Source organism: Rhinoraja longicauda, chromosome 31 (genome assembly GCF_053455715.1).
Source record: "Rhinoraja longicauda isolate Sanriku21f chromosome 31, sRhiLon1.1, whole genome shotgun sequence".
Taxonomy (NCBI): domain Eukaryota; kingdom Metazoa; phylum Chordata; class Chondrichthyes; order Rajiformes; family Arhynchobatidae; genus Rhinoraja; species Rhinoraja longicauda.
In genome coordinates this window covers 11,706,673-11,727,005 of record NC_135983.1, presented here as the reverse complement: position 1 = coordinate 11,727,005, position 20,333 = coordinate 11,706,673, and the positions used below count along the sequence as shown (strand labels likewise).

The 20,333-nt window shown below is 40.1% G+C and overlaps 1 protein-coding gene across 5 annotated transcripts in view; it reads right to left on the bottom strand.

Annotated features, from left to right (window-relative positions):
• LOC144608517 (histone-lysine N-methyltransferase EHMT1-like) overlaps positions 1 to 20,106 on the bottom strand; it is a 92,488-nt gene extending 72,382 nt beyond the window's left edge. For 3 of the 5 annotated variants that reach the window (XM_078426386.1, XM_078426395.1, XM_078426396.1), the window contains exon 1: positions 20,026 to 20,106. In XM_078426386.1, coding sequence (XP_078282512.1) covers positions 20,026 to 20,046 — 21 coding nt within the window. In that variant the 5' untranslated portion in view covers positions 20,047 to 20,106. Of the gene's footprint in view, positions 1 to 19,232; positions 19,343 to 19,409; positions 19,771 to 20,025 lie in introns of those variants that run through there. The other 2 variants (XM_078426388.1, XM_078426390.1) reach the window with 2 other exon arrangements.
• Between the last annotated feature and the right edge of the window lie 227 nt (positions 20,107 to 20,333).

Sequence of the window (20,333 nt, the reverse complement as noted above, 5' to 3'; positions counted from 1 at the left end):
CCAGAGATGCTGTCGTCTGACCCGCTGAGTTACTCCAGCTTTTTGTATAAATCTCCTGGGCCTGATCAGATATATCCAAGAACACTATGGGAAACTAGAGAAAAAAGGGGAAGGAATCCTGGCTGAAATATCTGAATTGTCGTTAGACAGGTGTGAAGTGCCGGAAGACTGTGAGGCCAATATTATGCCTCTATTTAAGAAGGGCTGCAAAAAAAGAATCTGGGGATTTTAGACCAGTAATTCTGATAGGATGTTACTGGAGAGGATTCTAAGGGATTAGATAGGTGTACATTTGGAAAGACGGGTTGATTAAGGATAGTCAGCATGGTTTTGTGCGTGGGAGATCATACCTCATCAATTTTAATGAGTTTTTTGGAAATTGTAACCAAAAGGGTTGATGAGGACAGTCCCTCAGATGTAGTCAATGTGGACTTCAGCAAGGCCTTTAACAAGATTGGTTGCTGATTTAGAAGATTAGATGTCATGAGATCCAGGAAGAGCTAGTTAACTGGATACAGAATTGGCCTAACGGTCAGAAGCAGAGGATGGCGTTCAAAGGTTGTTTTTCAGACTGGAGGCCTGAGACTAATGGTTTCCTCAGGGATCGATGCTGGGTCCACTGCTGTTTGTCATCTACATCAACTATTTCAATGGGAATGTACAAGGCAGGATTAGTAAGTTTGCAGATGACACTAAAAGTAGGTAGTATTGTAAACAGTGAAGATGGTTATCCAGAACTAGAGTGTGATTTTGATTAGCTGGGTAAGAGGACTGAGTAATGGAGCTTAATTCAGATAATTGTGAGCTATTGCATTTGGGGAAATCAAACCAGACAGGAATGGCAGGGCCCTGGGGAGTGTTGTCGAACAGAGGGATCTAGGAGGACAAGTACATCGTTCCCTGAAAATGGCATCGCAGATAGATAGGATGGCAAGGGTGGCTTTTGGTACGTTGACCTTCAAGAGTCAAGGAATTGAGTATAGAAGTTGGGAAATTATGTTACAGTTGTACAAGACATTGCTGACGCCACACTTAGTGCATTGTTTTAGTTTTGATCAACCTGCTAAAAGAAAATCTGCCTCAAAGCTGGAAAAAGTGCACAGACGATTGTTGCCAGGACTGAGTTATAGGGAGCAGTTGGGCAAGCTAGGAATTTATTCCATGGAGCACATGAGGCTGAAGGGTCATAAGCGCATAAGGTTTCAAAGGTCTTTTATTGTCACATGTACCAATTAAGGTACAGTGATATGCGAATTACCATACAGCCATACGAAAATAAAAACAAGACACACAACTATATAAAAGTTAACGTAAACATTCACCACAGCGGATTCCCCACATTCCTCACTGTGATGGAAGGTAAAAAAGTCCAATCTTCCTCAATTCTCCCGCAGTCAGAGCAATCGAACCATCCGTCGGGGCGATCGAAGCTCCCGCAGCCGGCGGACGAAGCCCCCATATCGGTACGGTCGAAGCTCCCATGTCGGGGCGGTCGAAACTCCCACGTCGGGGCTGTCGGAACTTCCACGTCGGGGCGGTCGAAACTCCCACGTCTGGGCGGTCGAAACTCCCACGTCTGGGTGGTCGAAACTCCCGCGTCGGGGCGGTCAAAACTCCCGCGTCGGGGCGGTCGAAACTCCCTTGGCTTCGAGTTCCCGAAGTCGGTCTGACCAGAGACCACGGGCTCCGTGATGTTAAGTCTGCAAGCATCCACAGTTGGAGCTCTGAAGTCGACCCCTGGCAAAGGGATCACGGGCTCTACGATGGTAAGTTCACAGGCACCCGCGGTGGAACTCTCAAAAACTCTCCAGCAAAGGCTGCCAACTCCTCGATGTTAGGCCACAGTGCGGATGGAGATACGATACGGAGAAAAAAAAATTGCATCTCCGTCGAGGTAAGAGATTATTAAAAGTTTCCCCCAACTCTCCCCCCACATAAAACAATCTAAAGAACACTAAAAACATACATTTAACACATACAATTAAAACACAAACAAAGGAAAGGACAGACAAACTGTGATAGGAGCAGAATTAGTCCATTCAGCCCATCAAGTCTACTCTGCCATTCAATCATGGCTGATCTATCTCTCCTAACCCCATTCTTCTGCCTTCTCCCCATAACCCTTGACACCCTTATTGGGGTGCATAAAATAACGAGGGAAATAGATAGGGTGAATGCAGAGTCTTTTTCCCCCCAAGGTAGTGGAACCAAGACCTAGAGGGCATAGATTTAAGATGAGAGGGGTAAGATTTAATAGGAACCCGAGGGATAACTTTTTCAGTTAAGAGGGTGGTTTAAAGAATGGGCAGCCAGAGGAAATAGTTGAGACAGGTACATTACCAACATTTAAAACCCATTTAGACAGGTAAGTTAATAGGAAAGTTATAGAGATATAGATTACCACAGGGAAATAGGACTAGTGTAGATCGGCATCTTAATTGGTATGGATGAGTTGGGCTAATCATCTGCTGTATGGCCTCTTGACTCAAGTCACACACCCAAAAGAAAATCCTTTCATAAATTCATGCTTCCTCTGCTCAATCCTATTACTCTTTTCAAAGTGTTCTGTGATTACATCCTTTGTTATAGATTTCTATATAGATATACATATTCTATAAAGATCCTGTCTACCTGTATTTCCACTTTCATGGAACCGTGAAGTCAAAAACTGTATGTTACACTGTTTCGATATCAAGAGGAATTTTTACATCAGAACCATACTTTTGTGCTATTATAAATACTGTAGGAAATTCGCAGATTGAAATTTGCACCAGATGCTAAGAGGCCTGACTGACAAGTAGAATTTTGTATTCTCCCTTAGGTTAACACTATTATCAGCTGCATAGCATTGTTCTCCTTCAATGTTAAGGATCAATTTTTAGGCAAGGTTTTTTGCGTGAATTGAATGTCGGTATTCAATTTTTAGGCAAAGTTGTTTGTGATTTGAATGTTGATATTTAATTTTGTCCTTGCCTTACATTGCTCTGCCATTTATACAATTGAACAGTAAGAGCTTTTAAGAAATATCACTTTTATTCTGAAAACATGAAATTTCATTAAGCAAGTGATAAAGCATATAATTTAGGATATACAAAATTCCTAAATTAGTGCAAGAGTGATACTAATTATTTTGAATATTCAAACTTCCCCCTCCCCCCCCCCCCCCCATTAATATGTTGAGCTTCCGAGAAAATTCCATATCAAAATGTCTATATCACAGTTCATCTTACTGATCGTTGATTATCTTTGTGCGCATTTCAAAAAAAAAAAAGATTTCGAGCACTTGTCCCTTTACCGAAAATCAAATTGTTAATTTACAATTTCTAAGCTTTGATGTTATTTTTAAATAAACATATCTTGCATGAAATATACCAATTAGCAAGAGAACATAATTTTTTGAGGACTTTCATTGAAATATTGTTTTTAGATTTTTTTTCCCTCCAAGATTAAGCACCAAGAAATGTTCTGAGAAAATATACGAGGCCAATGGAATGTGGACCAAATCCAGCTGTTTCGCAGAAAGAAGTGTTCAGAATATGTTCAATCAAGATAAAACAATTCTTTTTCTGGTACGTTTTTCCCCAGTTCTGATGATAGGCCTTTTACATGAAACATTAACACTTTTTCTTTCCACGGGTGCTGCCTGCCTGAGTATTTCCAGCATCATCTGCTTTTAGAACATAAAACATGATTAAGTCAAGGGCCAATAAAGAACATCTACAATTGTTCACATAAGAAAAGACTTAAGTTCCAATGTCAATCAATCTAGTTTGGTAGAATCTTAAAGACTTAAATCATTTGACAAATACATTCCCATGCAATTTCCAAATATAAACATTAACTCAATAAGACTGAAAACACAAGAGACTGCAGATGCTGGAATCTTGAACAACCACTAAATTTGGAGCAATTAGGTCTACTTCAGATTTCCTTCGGAAGAAGTCTCCCCACTCCCCAGAAATCTCATCTGTCCATTCCCTCCATAGGTGCTGCTTGACCCACTGAATTCCTCCAACACTTAGTCTATAACTCAATAAGAGGAGTTAAAATAAGAATAAAACATTCTAGAAAACTAGCTGGTGAAGGATCCATAAATATTGCAGAAAAAAAATCTTTAAGAATCCTGCTGGATTATTTTCTCCATAACAAACTAATTATTTTCAAATTGTTTACAAACTAGAAATTTCCTAAACCAACAGAAAACAGAACATTGATAACTTTCATACTTATCTTTAAATACCAAATTAATCACACACATTTTCCAATATAGTTCTGAATGCTGCATTAGATATTGTTTTGTGTAATAAATTTTGGATTTAAAATAAATTTGAAAACATTCTGTTGCGAGGACATATTTCTCACAGCTACACTTTTCACTTACCTTTACCTACTGCTACGGCAGCCATTTTCTAAGATAACAATGAGAATCTTAATCTCAAATCCAAAATGGCCACTGCATACCATTTGAAAATTACTCTAATATATGCTTCATTGGCTAATGGGGGAAATTAAACCGTAGAATATTTATATGATAATTAGTTTTTGATAGTAAGTGAAGAATTAATTAAAGTGCAAAAATATAGATGACAATAACCATTTCTCACTTTAACATTGTCGACTATATTTCCACCAGCAACTATACAAAATGCCATCGCTCCTTGAATACAAATGTCGTCACAATAAATTCTGAGAATAGATCATCTGATTTCAGCAAACTTCCTTTTCCTTCCCATTTCTGCTCTTTCCCATTTCTAAAACCAAATCTTTTTTCCCCCACCTTGTTTTGATATTGTTAACAGATTTTTCAATCAATTAAATGATTAAAATTAATTAAAGTGGAGCAGCTTAAGTATGATCATGGTGACAAAAATATCATGGTTTTCCAAATAGTTCACGATATTCCATTAAACTGGTTTTTTTATGCAATAGTAAAGTCATTTAAATTTTTCCAGACACCTTCAACGTTTAGTGGAATTACTTGAGTGAATGAAATCCAAATGGGAAAGCAGAAATTGGTTACTCAGGAAATTTCAAAAAATAACTCATCTGCTCATTAAAGATTAATGGATGGGTACATTTTAGAGGTCTTGTTAACTTTAATTTAGTGACATATTATTTCTCAACTGTAATATTTTACAAATCTCAGGTCAGAAATAGCTTTATGAACAGTGACTCATGCATGAAAATTTTGCTCAAGTTACTTGAAGATGTAAAAGGCAAAGTCAATAGAAAGGTTAGCAGACAGGTGCAAGTAGTTTAGAAAACCAAATGAAAAACCAAAAAATAAGAGACACAAAGTGCTGGAGGAACTCAGTGGGTTAGGCAGCATCCTTGGTGACATTTCAGGTCGAGATCCTTCTTCAGACAGATTTACTATTACAGTTGTACAGTGTGTTGGTGAGCCCATACCCAAGTGCTGTGAACAGTTATGTCAGAAAAAAATAAACTGACCGAAGAGGCAGTTCATAGGAAGCTAATTCCTGGATTCAGAGGTTTACCCATCAAATGCGCCTAAAGAAATTAAATCTATATTCTTTAGAATTTAGAAGAACGAGGGATGATCATATTGAAACATAAGATTCTTACAGGGGCATGGGAGTGTAGATGTCTAGATGTTTCATCGTGTGAGAGAATCTCGAATAAGTTCACATAATTACGTTTAAGGGGGCATTTGTTTAAAACCGAGGTGAATAAAAGAACTTCGCAGAGGTTAATGAATCTTTGGAATTGTCAATGAGGCGGAATTGTGGAAGCTAGATCATTGGGGATATTTAAAGAGAAAGTAGATAAACGTTCAAAAGATTGGGGTATTGAAAACTACACATAGACAATAGACAATAGACAATAGGTGCAGGAGTAGGCCATTCAGCCCTTCGAGCCAGCACCGCCATTCAATGCGATCATGGCTGATCACTATCAATCAGTACCCCGTTCCTGCCTTCTCCCCATACCCCCTCACTCCGCTATCCTTAAGAGCTCTATCCAGCTCTCTCTTGAAAGCATCCAACGAACTGGCCTCCACTGCCTTCTGAGGCAGAGAATTCCACACCTTCACCACCCTCTGACTGAAAAAGTTCTTCCTCATCTCCGTTCTAAATGGCCTACCCCTTATTCTCAAACTGTGGCCCCTTGTTCTGGACTCCCCCAACATTGGGAACATGTTATCTGCCTCTAATGTGTCCAATCCCCTAATTATCTTATATGTTTCAATAAGATCCCCCCTCATCCTTCTAAATTCCAGTGTATACAAGCCCAATCGCTCCAGCCTTTCAACATACGACAGTCCCGCCATTCCGGGAATTAATCTAGTGAACCTACGCTGCACGCCCTCCATAGCAAGAATATCCTTCCTCAAATTTGGAGACCAAAACTGCACACAGTACTCCAGGTGCGGTCTCACCAGGGCCCGGTACAACTGTAGAAGGACCTCTTTGCTCCTATACTCAACTCCTCTTGTTACGAAGGCCAACATTCCATTGGCTTTCTTCACTGCCTGCTGAACCTGCATGCTTCCTTTCATTGACTGATGCACTAGGACACCCAGATCTCGTTGAACTCCCCCTCCTCCTAACTTGACACCATTCAGATAATAATCTGCCTTTCTATTCTTACTTCCAAAGTGAAGAACCTCACACTTATCTACATTAAACTGCATCTGCCATGTATCCGCCCACTCACACAACCTGTCCAGGTCACCCTGCAGCCTTATTGCATCTTCCTCACAATTCACACTACCCCCCAACTTAGTATCATCTGCAAATTTGCTAATGGTACTTTTAATCCCTTCGTCTAAGTCATTAATGTATATCGTAAATAGCTGGGGTCCCAGCACCGAACCTTGCGGTACCCCACTGGTCACTGCCTGCCATTCCGAAAGGGACCCATTTATCCCCACTCTTTGCTTTCTGTCTGTTAACCAATTTTCTATCCATGTCAGTACCCTACCCCCAATACCATGTGCCCTAATTTTGCCCACTAATCTCCTATGTGGGACCTTGTCGAAGGCTTTCTGAAAGTCGAGGTACACCACATCCACTGACTCTCCCTTGTCAATTTTCCTAGTTACATCCTCAAAAAATTCCAGTAGATTTGTCAAGCATGATTTCCCCTTCGTAAATCCATGCTGACTCGGAACGATCCCGTTACTGCTATCCAAATGCTCAGCAATTTCGTCTTTTATAATTGACTCCAGCATTTTCCCCACCACTGATGTCAGACTAACTGGTCTATAATTACCCGTTTTCTCTCTCCCTCCTTTCTTAAAAAGTGGGATAACATTTGCTATTCTCCAATCCACAGGAACTGATCCTGAATCTATAGAACATTGAAAAATGATCTCCAATGCTTCCACTATTTCTAGAGCCACCTCCTTAAGTACTCTGGGATGCAGACCATCAGGCCCTGGGGATTTATCAGCCTTCAGTCCCATCAGTCTACCCAAAACCATTTCCTGCCTAATGTGGATTTCCTTCAGTTCCTCCATCACCCTAGGTTCTCCAGCCCCTAGAACATTTGGGAGATTGTGTGTATCTTCCTCAGTGAAGACAGATCCAAAGTAACGGTTTAACTCGTCTGCCATTTCTTTGTTCCCCATAATAAATTCCCCTGCTTCTGTCTTCAAGGGACCCACATTTGCCTTGACTATTTTTTTCCTCTTCACGTACCTAAAAAAACTTTTGCTATCCTCCTTTATATTATTGGCTAGTTTACCCTCGTACCTCATCTTTTCTCCTCGTATTGCCTTTTTAGTTAACTTTTGTTGCTCTTTAAAAGAGTCCCAATCCTCTGTCTTCCCACTCTTCTTTGCTATGTTATACTTCCTCTCCTTAATTTTTATGCTGTCCCTGACTTCCCTTGTCAGCCACAGGTGTCTCTTACTCCCCTTAGAGTCTTTCCACCTCTTTGGAATAAATTGATCCTGCAACCTCTGCATTATTCCCAGGAATACCTGCCATTGCTGTTCTACCGTCTTCCCTGCTAGGGCCTCCTTCCAATCAATTTTGGCCAGCTCCCGCCTCATGCCTCTGTAATCCCCTTTGCTATACTGCAATACCGACACTTCCGATTTTCCCTTCTGCCTTTCCATTTGCAGAGTAAAACTTATCATGTTGTGATCACTGCCTCCTAATGGCTCTTTTACCTCTAGTCCCCTTACCAGATCAGGATCATTACACAACACTAAATCCAGAATTGCCTTCTCCCTGGTAGGCTCCAGTACAAGCTGTTCTAAGAATCCATCTCGAAGGCACTCTACAAACTCTCTTTCCTGGGGTCCATTTCCAACCTGATTTTCCCAGTCTACCTGCATGTTGAAATCTCCCATAACCACCGTAGCATTACATTTTTGACACGCCAATTTTATCTCCTGATTTAACTTGCACCCTAAGTCGAGGCTACTGTTTGGGGGCCTATAGATAACTCCCATTAGGGTCTTTTTACCCTTACAATTTCTCATTTCTATCCATACTGATTCAACATCTCCTGATTCTATGTCACCCCTTGCAAGGGAATGAATATCATTCCTTACCATCAGAGCAACCCCACCCCCTCTGCCCACCTGTCTGTCTTTTCTATACGTTGTGTACCCCTGAATATTCAGTTCCCAGCCCTGGTCCTCTTGTAGCCATGTCTCAGTGATCCCTACAACATCATACTTGCCCATGACTAACTGAGCCTCAAGCTCATCCACTTTATTTTTTATACTACGCGCATTTAAGTACAACACTTTAACTTCTGTATTTACCTCCCCTCTCACATCGTTCACAATTGGCCCTGCCCTTAATTTCTTTTCCGCTCTGGAACTTCTGTTCCCATTCTTCCTAGAGTCTTTTGCAATATCTCCTGTATTCCCTTTTACCTCATCTTCATATTCACAATTTGTTAACCCCTCCCCCCCACTACTTAGTTTAAAGCCACAGGTGTCACACTAGCAAACCTGCCTGCCAGAATGTTTGTCCCCCTGCTGTTAAGATGCAACCCGTCCCTTTTGTACAAGTCACCCCTAGCCCAGAAGAGATCCCAGTGGTCCAGAAATCTAAATCCCTGCTCTCTGCACCAGTCCCTCAGCCATAAATTCATACCCTCTATCTAGGCATAACTAGGCACAGACAAGGAGATAAGGCCTGGAGCAGATTAGCCATGATTATTCAATGTAGGCTTGTGGAGCTGTTTGTCCTATCCTATTTTCTTGCTTATATATACCAGATTCTTCAATATTCTAATTATTAAAATAAAGTTTTTATAAAACAGGTGCATTGTTTAAATGTGTAGGAAAGAACTGCAGGTGCTGGTTTAAATCGAAGATAGACACAAAATGCTGGAGTAACTCAGCGGGACAGGCAGCATCTCTGGAGAGAAGAAATGGGTGATGTTTCAGGTCGAAACTCTTCTTCAGATTTCCTCTCAACCCGAAGCGACACCCATTCTTTCTCTCCAGAGATGCTGTCTGTCCCGCTGAGGTACTCCAGCATTTTGTGTCTGCATTGTTTAAATGACTAATAACACAATTTTGGGCAGGTATTCAAAAAAGAAAACCATCGTTCTAGTCCAATGTGAGTGATCTTATTAAGCAGATGACGTATGTGTGTGTAAAACCATGCTATACTCTCTCACCATCTCTGTACATTTCTCTTTCTCCAGTTGCCCCATTTTTCATTAAATTCTCTACTCTTGCTTCAGCACAATTTGCCTTGGTTATTTCCTCATTTCACTCTGTATTGTTTTTAACTAAATCCTTGAATTAGTTTGATTACTATTCACTACCCGATTCCAACCAGTAAAAGACATTTGGACAGGTATATGGATAGAAAATGTCTAGAGGGATACACAGGCAAATGGGGTGCATGGTGGAAGGGTCTTCTAACGTGACACCCTCTTTCCACAAATGCTGTCTGACCTATTGAGTGTTTCTGGCACATTTTATTATTAAACCATTTTGTTTTTTGGTTGTAAAATGCAAAGTGTTCCAAGTAAACTACAACGCTTTGAATGAAGACCATAAATAACGTTCATTATTTCACTGGATAACTTCAAAATTAAGTTCATGATATTCAAAACTGTAAAGAATTTTGAGAAATGTGGATGACCGATTTAAGTCATTGAGAACATAAATTAAACTTTGGCTGGGTGTTTCGTTCCATTTTACTTTTCCATTTTTAATCTCAACTTATTCTTGCCTCCCTCTTACACCAAGAGGAAATGATGTATACATAAAAGTCAATGCTCAATTGAGGTTAATATTATTTCATTGTTACTTCCATGAAGTAAAGGAGGTCATTCCACTACTTCCAGGAAACTTTGTAGAAGACAAAGATAAAATATTTCACTTCCCTGCCATTTCTTCATTTGCCCATATAATTTTTCCCCTCTCAGTCTATAAGGAACACTTACAATTACACAGACAGAATGATTCGGCCCTTCAGATCCATATCAGCTCCCAGCGAAGTCCCATTCCCCCTCTCAAATTTAATTAATCAGTTGGTTCTGCAATACAACAGTAGCTTCCATATTTGACTTTATAACTAGACTGATAGCTTACTTTCTCTTCTCTTAATCGTTGGTCCCTGGATAAATGTTGAAATGTTCCTGATTCTCAGGCTCAATTTTTTGGGGACGGTAAGCCTCTTATTTTGATGAAATACTATTTTAAGTTCCCTCATAGCAAAGGCAATAGAATACTCTGTTTTGTAATTTCCATAAAAAATAAACATATTGCAAATTTAAATGTTCATTCTTTCAATGCTTGTTTTCCTGATTGTTAATTTCCATCTTTTCATGAAGATTCCCGCCCTTCCATAGCTAATTCATTTTTCATGCCTTCGTAATTTTCTTTATTCAGATGGTAACCTCTGGTTTCAGATTGAACCAAATCGCTTTCTGATTCGATCTGAACTTCTACCATAAATCACAATTCCCTAAAAACTCCTTAACAATTGGATCTTTTATTAACAATTTCTTCTTACGCACTACTGATCTCAAGTAGTCTTTCATTGCATTCTTCAACATGCTGGTATAAAAATGTTTTGGCTAATTTGGTTGGACCAATCTATAGCTAAAGTTCTCATGATAATCGTATTAATCCTGGGTAGGAAAATAACTGCAGATGCTGGTACTCTGTTACATTCACCTCCTATTTCCCAATGTATACCATACAGGAATTCTTTAGGTGACAAATTTGGGGGCATGCTATACACAACTCCCAATGTTCTCTGCACTTTACTGTGATTTAGTTCCATCGGTTATTAGATTTTTTTTAATTTCCCAAATTAAGATAGTTTATCTGTACTGCAGTCTGAAGAAGGGTCTCGACCCGAAACGTCACCCATTCCTTCTCTCCCGAGATGCTGCCTGACCTGCTGAGTTACTCCAGCATTTTGTGAATAAATCTAATTATTTAATACTGGGCCCCACCAATATTCAATTTTGCCTTATGAATATTTTCATATCCTAAAATATTTAATTTCCAACCTTTGTCACAATGTTAACAAATCACTGTAAAGACGATTTGATTTGAGACATTTGCTTCTATTTCACCTAATTAACGCATTTTGAGATAAACAGTGGAAGTATTCAAATAAACAGCCTTCAATGTCGTCCATTTTCAAATGTTTATTGATCAAAATCCAATTCGACTCATGTTTGCGTGCACCATCTGCTCTCAACAAGACCAAGACTGTCATTACCATTTAGTTACCCTGCACTATTACTGTCTTTTTCTTAAAAACATCCAAAATTACCTCTCTCCAGAATAAATGGGCAAGGTTACTTTTTACTGTGGTTAAAGCAATTACATAGATAATATTCCACACTAAATTCAGAAAATAACTTGCAATGTGATTAATTATTTCAGAGCTACATGTAAATGGAATTTCTTTTCAGTAGGGCATTTTTAATCTATGTGCATGTAGTATGCAGCTCCACTGTAACTCCCTCTATAGGTTCAGATGGTGTTTACAAGCATACCTGTTGGAGATCATTTCACTGTAGATACAGCCATTTTGTAGTCAAAGCTGCTGCAAACAATGCACAAAAACAAAAAAAAATGAAGGAAAGACAATGACAGTGAGACATCTCGACAATGGATTGTGATATCAATTCAGTCTTTTTTTTCAGATGCCTAGTTCTAAAAATGGAAATAAACATAAAAACAAATCCTAAACAATGAATTGTTGCACAACTCAACCGTACACCACGAAATATGATTCAGATTTGAACTTTAAATAAATAAATTAAGCCATCTATCCTACTAACAAAATATATAAATTTGTCACCCTAAAGAGTACAAAATCTAAACCTAAATGTCTTAAACACTCTTTGGACAAGCTATCTTCCACATTCAAAAGAGGTAACGAAAACAAAAATGAAAGCTTTTACCAAAGTGAAGATATTGGTTGTTTTAAAGTGCATCAAGGTGGATACATATCTAGGGCCTGACCAAGTGCATACTTGGACTTTGTAACAAGCTGGGCAAAACATTTCAGAGACCCTTACAGGGATATTTCCATCCTCTTTAGCCACAGATGGAGTTCCAAAAGCCTGGAGTGCAGCTAATAACGTATCATTATTTAAGCTAAGCCAGGAAGCTTCAGGGCAATGAACCCAACATCCAAGGTGGGAAAGTTGTTGGGAAGGATTCATAGGCGCAGGATCTACCAGCATCTGCACAGGCACAGTGATTAGGGATAGCCAGCATGGTTTTGTACGTGGGAAATTGTGCCTCACAAACCTGATAAGAGTTTTTCAAAGAGATCACCAAGAGGATTGCTGAGGACAGGCTAGCAGATGTTCTCTGTTTGGAGTTCAGCAAAGCCTTTGACAAGGTCCCACATGGTAGGCTAGAATGGTCTGAAAGATTGGATCATATGGAATGCAAAGTCCTTAGCCAATTGGGCTCAATATTGGCTTGGAGAAAGGAGCTAAAGAGTATTTGTGAAGTGTTATTTTTCTGGTTGTAGACCAGTGACCTGTGGAGAGTCATAGGAGTACTGTTGAGTCCACTGATGTTTGTTATCTACATGAACGAATTGGATGATAATGTAGTTAACATTGTTAGTAAATCTGTAAATGGCAACACAATTGGTGGTGTAGTAAACAATGGGAAAGGATATCTAGGTTTACCATAGGATCTAGATCAGATGGGAAGGTGGGCCAAGGAATGGCAAATGGAATTTAACTCTATGACAAATGTGAAGTTTTGCACTTTGTATGTTAAACCATTGCATGACTTACACAGTTAACGGTAGAACCCTGGAGTGTTGCACAACAGAGATATCTTGCAGTACATGTTTCCCTGAAAGTGAAGTGGCAGTTCAGGTCGACAGAGTAGCGAAGCAGACTTAAGGCATGCTTGCCTTTATTGGGAAAGGTATTGAGTACAAAACATCAGACATCAAGTTGTTGGTGAGACCACACTTGGAGTAATGTGCACAACTCTGGCCACCCACCTGTAGGAAGGGTGTCATTAACTTGGAAAGGATGGAGAAGAGATTCATCAGGATTTTACATGGACTTAAGGGCTTGAGTTTATAAGGAGAGGTTGGATAGGCTGCAACATTCTTTGGCGAGTCAAAGGCTGAAGAGTGACCTTATTGAGGTGTACATGATCACGAGGGCATGGATAAGGTGAACATTCAGGGCAGATGATTTTAAAATTAGAGGGCATGAGCTGAAGGTGAGAGGGGCCTCAGAGGCTTTGTTCACTCAGAGGATAGTCTGTATCAGGAATGAGCTGCCAGTGGAAATTACAGAAGATATAATTATGACTTTCAAAAGATATTCGGAGTTACATGGATAGTTTAGATTTTGTTTCCGTGCTATATATAATCAGACTATGATTAACTGTCAAGTGTTCCTCACTAACGCTTTGTATTGTTATTAAATCATCTGAACCACATTCCATATTCAAATAAAATATTTGAAACTGAAATAAATATTTTAAGCACAGCTTTTAGCAATACAGATGGTTGGTTCCTTATTCAAAGGCATTCCACATGTTTTTTTAGATTTAAACACGTCTGCCATTTAAAATATTAGAAATGCTCAGGCAGATAAGAATTGGTCCTGGCAGCATGTTCGGCCCACAATGTCTGCGTCGAACATGATGGCAAAACCAACTCTTATCCACCTGCACATAATCCATCCCTCTCCATTCGCTGCATATCCATATGCCTCTCCAAGTCTTTTAAATGCCATAATCGTATCTTCCTCCGTCACCACCCTTGGCAGTGCGTTACACGCACTCAACAGCTTCTCTGTTTAAAAAAAAACTTGCCTTACACATCTTTAAATTTTGCCCGTCCCACCTTAAAACAATGCCCACATTTGACATTTCCACCTTGGCAAAAAAGATTCTGACTGCCTACCCCATCTCACAATTTTATATACTTCTGTCAGGTCTCCCCACAACCTACGGCAATCCAGAGAAAACCATTCAGGTCTGTCCAACCTGTCCCTGCAGCTAATACCCCCTAATCCATACACCGTCGGCCCCTATCCAAAGCCTCCACATCTTTCCTGAGAATACTAGAGCTGCACACAATACCCCAAATGTAGCCTAACCAAAGTCCTATTAAGCTGCATCATGACTTCCTGACTATCAATGACCTGATCAATGAAAACAAGCTTACCCTGTGTCTTCCTTATCACCATCTACTTGTGTTGCACTATCAGGGGATTATGGACTTGGACCCCAAGATTCCTCTGCATATCAGTGCTGTTAAGGGCCCTCCCATTAATTGGACATTTTCCTCACTTGGATTAAACGCCATCTGCCATTTTTCCACCCATTCCTGTAACTGTCTATATATCTTTTTGAGAATGCTTCAGTAACATATTATGGTTCAGTACTCGCTGTGTTTAGTTTGCACATGTTCTCAATGTGGAGTTTTATTATCACCTTGTTACGTCTTTTCCCCGAATGTCCCCATTTCCTCCACATCCCAAAGACATGCTGATAGATTACATGGCTAGTTTAAATGATCCCTCATGTTGGTGAATGTCAAAAAAGTTAAAGTGGAGTTGATGGGCATTAAGAGGCATTAAGCTGCAGGGCCACAAGGAAATAGGAGAGGGCATGTAGCTTGGTAACTGCAAGGTTATGATAAGCTGAATGACCTTCTTCTGTATGTTATTGGTAGGTATAGCGATCAAAGCAATTATACAACAAATCTGCAATCAAGTAACTAAGTTTGCAAATTCGGGATGACCACAATCAAGACCAATGCTATCACTCTGATTTCAAAAGTATTTTAAGTACATAAATTCTCGGAACAGAATTAGGCCATTCGGCCCATCAAGTCTACTCCTCTCAACCCCATTCTCCTACCTTCACCCCATAACCCCTGACACCGTTACTAATCAAGCTCCTCTATTCCTCAAGTGGAAATGTTTGAGAGCTTCAAGTTCCTCGGTGTTAATGTTACCTAGGATCTGTCGTGAACCAACCACATTGATGCGACAGCCAAAAGGGCACACTGATGCCTCTACTTCCCAAAGAGACTGAGGAAATTCACCAATGATTCTTCCAGACCTTCACAGATACACCATAAAAAGCATACTGTAAGGCTGCACAACAGGTTGGTTTGGGATTAGCTCTGCACAAAACAGCAAGAAATTGTGGAGAATAGTAGACGTAGCTCAGTCCATCAAAGACTACACTTCCCACCATTGACTCCTTCGACATTCATGCACTTTCAGAAAAGCTGCCAATAAAATGAATTGTCTCTCCCTAGTCATTCCTCCTCTCCCTGCTCCCACCCTGCAGATGGTACAGAAGCTTGAAAATGTGCACCACCAGACTCAGGAATGGCTTCTTTCCCTGTTATCAGGCTTCTGAACGGTCCTTCCATAGGCTAGGGTGCTGCTTGATTCACCTCCACTCCACTATGGACATAGGACTGTCTATGGATGCTGTAGTATGTGCTACTATATTCTACACTCTGTATCTTCCCCTTTGCATTATCTATTGTACTTGAGTTTGACTTGATTGTATTTATGTATGGATTACCTGATCTGTTTGGATAGCGAGCAAAACAAAGTTTTTCAATGTAGCTTCGTACATGTAGCAATAATAAAACAAATCCTAATACTAATCAACCTGAATATTAGTACAAGTTGATAGATTTAAATAATAAATTGGTTTTTTAAAAGCTATAATTCTGACAATTTAGGCTTTACAGATGTATCTTGTGAACTTATTGTCTTGAAATGCTGAATTCCACTGTCTTTCAGCAGTTGGTTTGGAACTTATCAATAAAATAGTACTCATGGTCCATTTCTCAACCAGCTTGTAAAAATTTTCACTGTTTAAAATAGCTAATATATAGCTCATCATCCAATACGGCTCCAGTCTTTGACCAAAACACATTCAAGTCATACTTTACACACTTTTACAAGAACTTTTACAAGAACTGCTTCATTGCACAGTGTTTATAAAGCTGCTGGTCAAAGTGTCATTTTGGATCACTTTCTTTGTCCATTTTGCCAATATGTACAATTTATGCTTTTGATTACATTTCAATGCCATCTTAGAACTTTGGCAAATGAGTTTCAGCAACGATGGATACGTGAACTTCATCTTAAATTACAGCAACTTGATAGAAAGTTTATTTCACCAATTTTATTCCCTAGTAGCTACAATCAGCTCTGCAGTGGAAGCCTAAAGAAATTGCAACAGCCATCTATATTTCAAACAAATTCTCACAAAATTCTCAACAGTTTTACACATAAAATGGCACAACAAAGTACAATGTTGGCCTTAACTAGAATACTGTAGACTTAAACGCTGACATTGTTTCTCTACACCAATTCGTTGAGTCATTAGGGGAAGACACCTCAAACTCACTAGAACATTGTAACAACTACAGGTGAAGATTTTAGAATAAAGTTCAAATTATTCAACTAATAAAGAATACTTTTATAGTTGTGATTTGATCAGCTACACCTCAATACAGTATATAAGCCAACTCTTCTACCCCCCCTATTGGTTCAGTTACACCATTCTGAGCATGCTCATTGGATATAAATTCACTGCAGATTCAGCCATTTCATGGTCCAAGCTGCTGGCAGACATGAAGGCCTGCCATTTGGAAACGAACACACTGCACTATTTTGAATCTTAAAAACAAGCCTCTTCAATTGAATTTATAACAATTAATACAATATTCTAACCTCAAAATATTTCAGTTAATTCAACAACCATTGAAAATATAGGTTGATAATGAACATAATTTAATCCACTCTGTATATTTGCACTGCATCACTTCTCATACAAAATCCAACATCTTATGCTGATCTTTAGTCCTACCAAGATAAACAATGTTAATTCAGTGTCAAAATCATCTGATCCAAATGTTGACATAAAACATCCTACGTCAGTTTGAAGACAGAATAGTAACTGGATTCAGTGTGATTGCAAGTTGGACACCGTCAACAGATGTGGTGCAATAGATTAAATACCATTTAAACAAAACAATGTAAATACAAGGAAGCATTTCCAGACATTCCTTCACAATTTTACTTCATCTGTCGATAAGATTAACCTCACCATGATGGTCAAGCCAGACATAAATGATACCATGAAGTTTACTTCAATATGACAATTTAGGAAAAAACAAAAACAGTTAAGGAAATGTGGATTGGGGCATTAACACAATGCATATTTTGCGTTCATCCACATTGCATAATTTGTCTATTTTGGGGAGGGGGGGTTCCAATACTGAGAAATAAAAATCCGTTGTTCTTGTACATGTAGAAAACAAAATCACATATTACCTGATGTTTCGGCAACTCTTACTCTACAGATTCAAGTGAAAATAATTACAAAATTGCCTTAAATAATGGTCACACCATTCTTTGTTTGGTTGACGAAACTAGTTGAAATGTTTCAAAACAATTGAAATTCTGTATGATAGGTACAGAGCAACCTCGAATCCCTCATCAGCAGCTAAATTTTGTCCACTGGATAGAGTTACCAAGTTAAAAGGCCTTCAACAGATCTCTGATCTTAAATTCTAGGTTCAAGTAATCCCAAAAATAATTATAGATGTCACTGTGTCAATGTATGGCCATTGATATGTCCCATAGACTGATGGAAAGCCAATTCAAATTTACTTATGAACACTTAACTAAGATAATATTTACCAATTCACTGACAATATTCAGGAACTGCACACTGTTTACCAGAAGTACATTGTTACATGCACAGGAGCAAAACTTCCCTATTTTTGAGTACTGAAAATTGCATTCCTCTGATCAAGATAGATAAAAATGCAAAGATAAATTAACGTCCAAATTATGTCAACTGACTGATATTAACATGCTGCCATATGCCATTTGCTTTCATAAGCAAACCCAATTATCGTTACAAAAATAATTGATATATTGTTGAATCTATTTTACCAGTTGAAGGTCTTAGTCCAAGAACAGTAACATTGAATGAGTCATCAGCAAGGATGCCTTAGTGTGATCTTTGCCCAATGTTAATATCAAAGATAATATTTGTAAAGGTAAATTTTCTAGCAGCTACAACTTATATTCCTAGTGATTCGCAACAGGAAAAAATAATGGATAAAAAGTAACACTTTCACATACATTAAAAACCCAAACCTTAACACATTAGTTAGAGAGCAGTCAAAAGGAAAGTTAACTCTCCGAAAAACAATCATGAATGGCTTTAACAAAACAATAGATTGGCCACCATCGAAACTGGAATTTTAGGCTGACTAATGAAAAGAAAGTGAATTGCATTTTGACGTGGACAAGAATATAAATTGGCGAATAATAAAAGGATTAAAAGGCAAAGATGCTAAATGCCTCGAATCAGATACCTCAAGCCCTTCCTGTGTCCATTCTCAAATTATTGTCAAATTAACCAGGGGTTCAGCACTGATGATCACCATTTCCATCAAGCATGCACAAACACCAATAACATGTCATGTCCAACTGCAGGTAAAATTTGACATTCAACAGCAACACAATGACCAGTTCTAACTGTTCAAGCAGACTTGAGAACTGAACAGTGCTGATCACAATACATCCTAAACCAATTTTAATGTACCACTAGATTACAACAACCAAACTGAGACACCTCAAAAGAAGACTAATCTACTCCAGGATGGCACAGCCCAACAAAAAAAAATCACAAATCTTCCTTCCAGATTGGAAGCAGACTTTTCCAAACTGGGAAAAAAAAAATTCTACATAAGATATCAATGTAAACAAAAGATACTACAAACATGCAAAAAAAAGTGTAGAGATGCAGTCTGTGTAAAAGACCACGACGTTGTCTTGTAAAGGGCTCAGTTTCGAAGAGACTTCGTGTTGACCATTGGGAGAGGTGTCCATCCATCCTCCATGTTCCGCTTTCGCCACCAACCACCCGCCCCACAGGGAAGAAAAAAAAAAATAATCACCTTTCTTTTGAATGTGATGGCAACTGTCGGGGGGGGGGTGCAGACTGGCACGTCAAAGAGGCTCTGCTCATTCACAAGTGAGGTGTTCCTGGGATCATGAAAGGTTGTTTTTCCCAACCCAACAAATGCCTTTCTTCCCCCCACACGCACGCACACACACACGCTTCCTAAACAAAAATCTCCTCAGGCGCCTCGGCGCTGGAGTCAGGCTTGCGTTCCCCGTCTGTTCCCCGCCACCCGGGAAGCCGCCTGACAGCTGCGCCTCCCATCCGCATCGCCAGCCGCGCATACGTTATGCAGGGTGCGGGGCCGCCCGCTAGCGGGTACGCTGGCCAGCAGGCCACCCTTCCCCCTCTCCTCGGCCGAGTTTTTTTTTTTACGTGCACACTCTCTCTCTCTTTCTTTCTTTCTTTCTCTCTCTCACACACGCACACGCATTTCCACAAAGCGCCAACTTTTTAATTTAAAAAAAAAAAACCACACGATCTGCCGGCTGGTATTTTCCAGCTGTAGGCGGCGCTCAAACAGGCCCGGAGCCTCCGCCCAGGGGGGAATAGCCGGCGGCGATTCGGGGGGCGGGGTGGGGGAAGGGTGCGAGGGAAAAGTTGCTCCTCACCTCAGGCTCCGGTGAAGCCATGGCTCGGCTCAGGCTCAGCGCCGCTGACGCACCACCGCCGCCTGACGTCACAGGCGCGGTGGTCCTCTCCCCCCCTCCCTGTGGAGGCGGCGTGTGGCAGTGTAACCCCCACCCCCCCTCACTCACTCCCTCAATGCCCCCACTCCCACTCCCTCAATGCTCCCCCTCCCTGTGGAGGCGGCGTGTGGCAGTGTAACCCCCACCCCCCTCACTCACTCCCTCAATGCCCCCACTCCCACTCCCTCAATGCTCCCCCTCCCTGTGGAGGCGGCGTGTGGCAGTGTAAC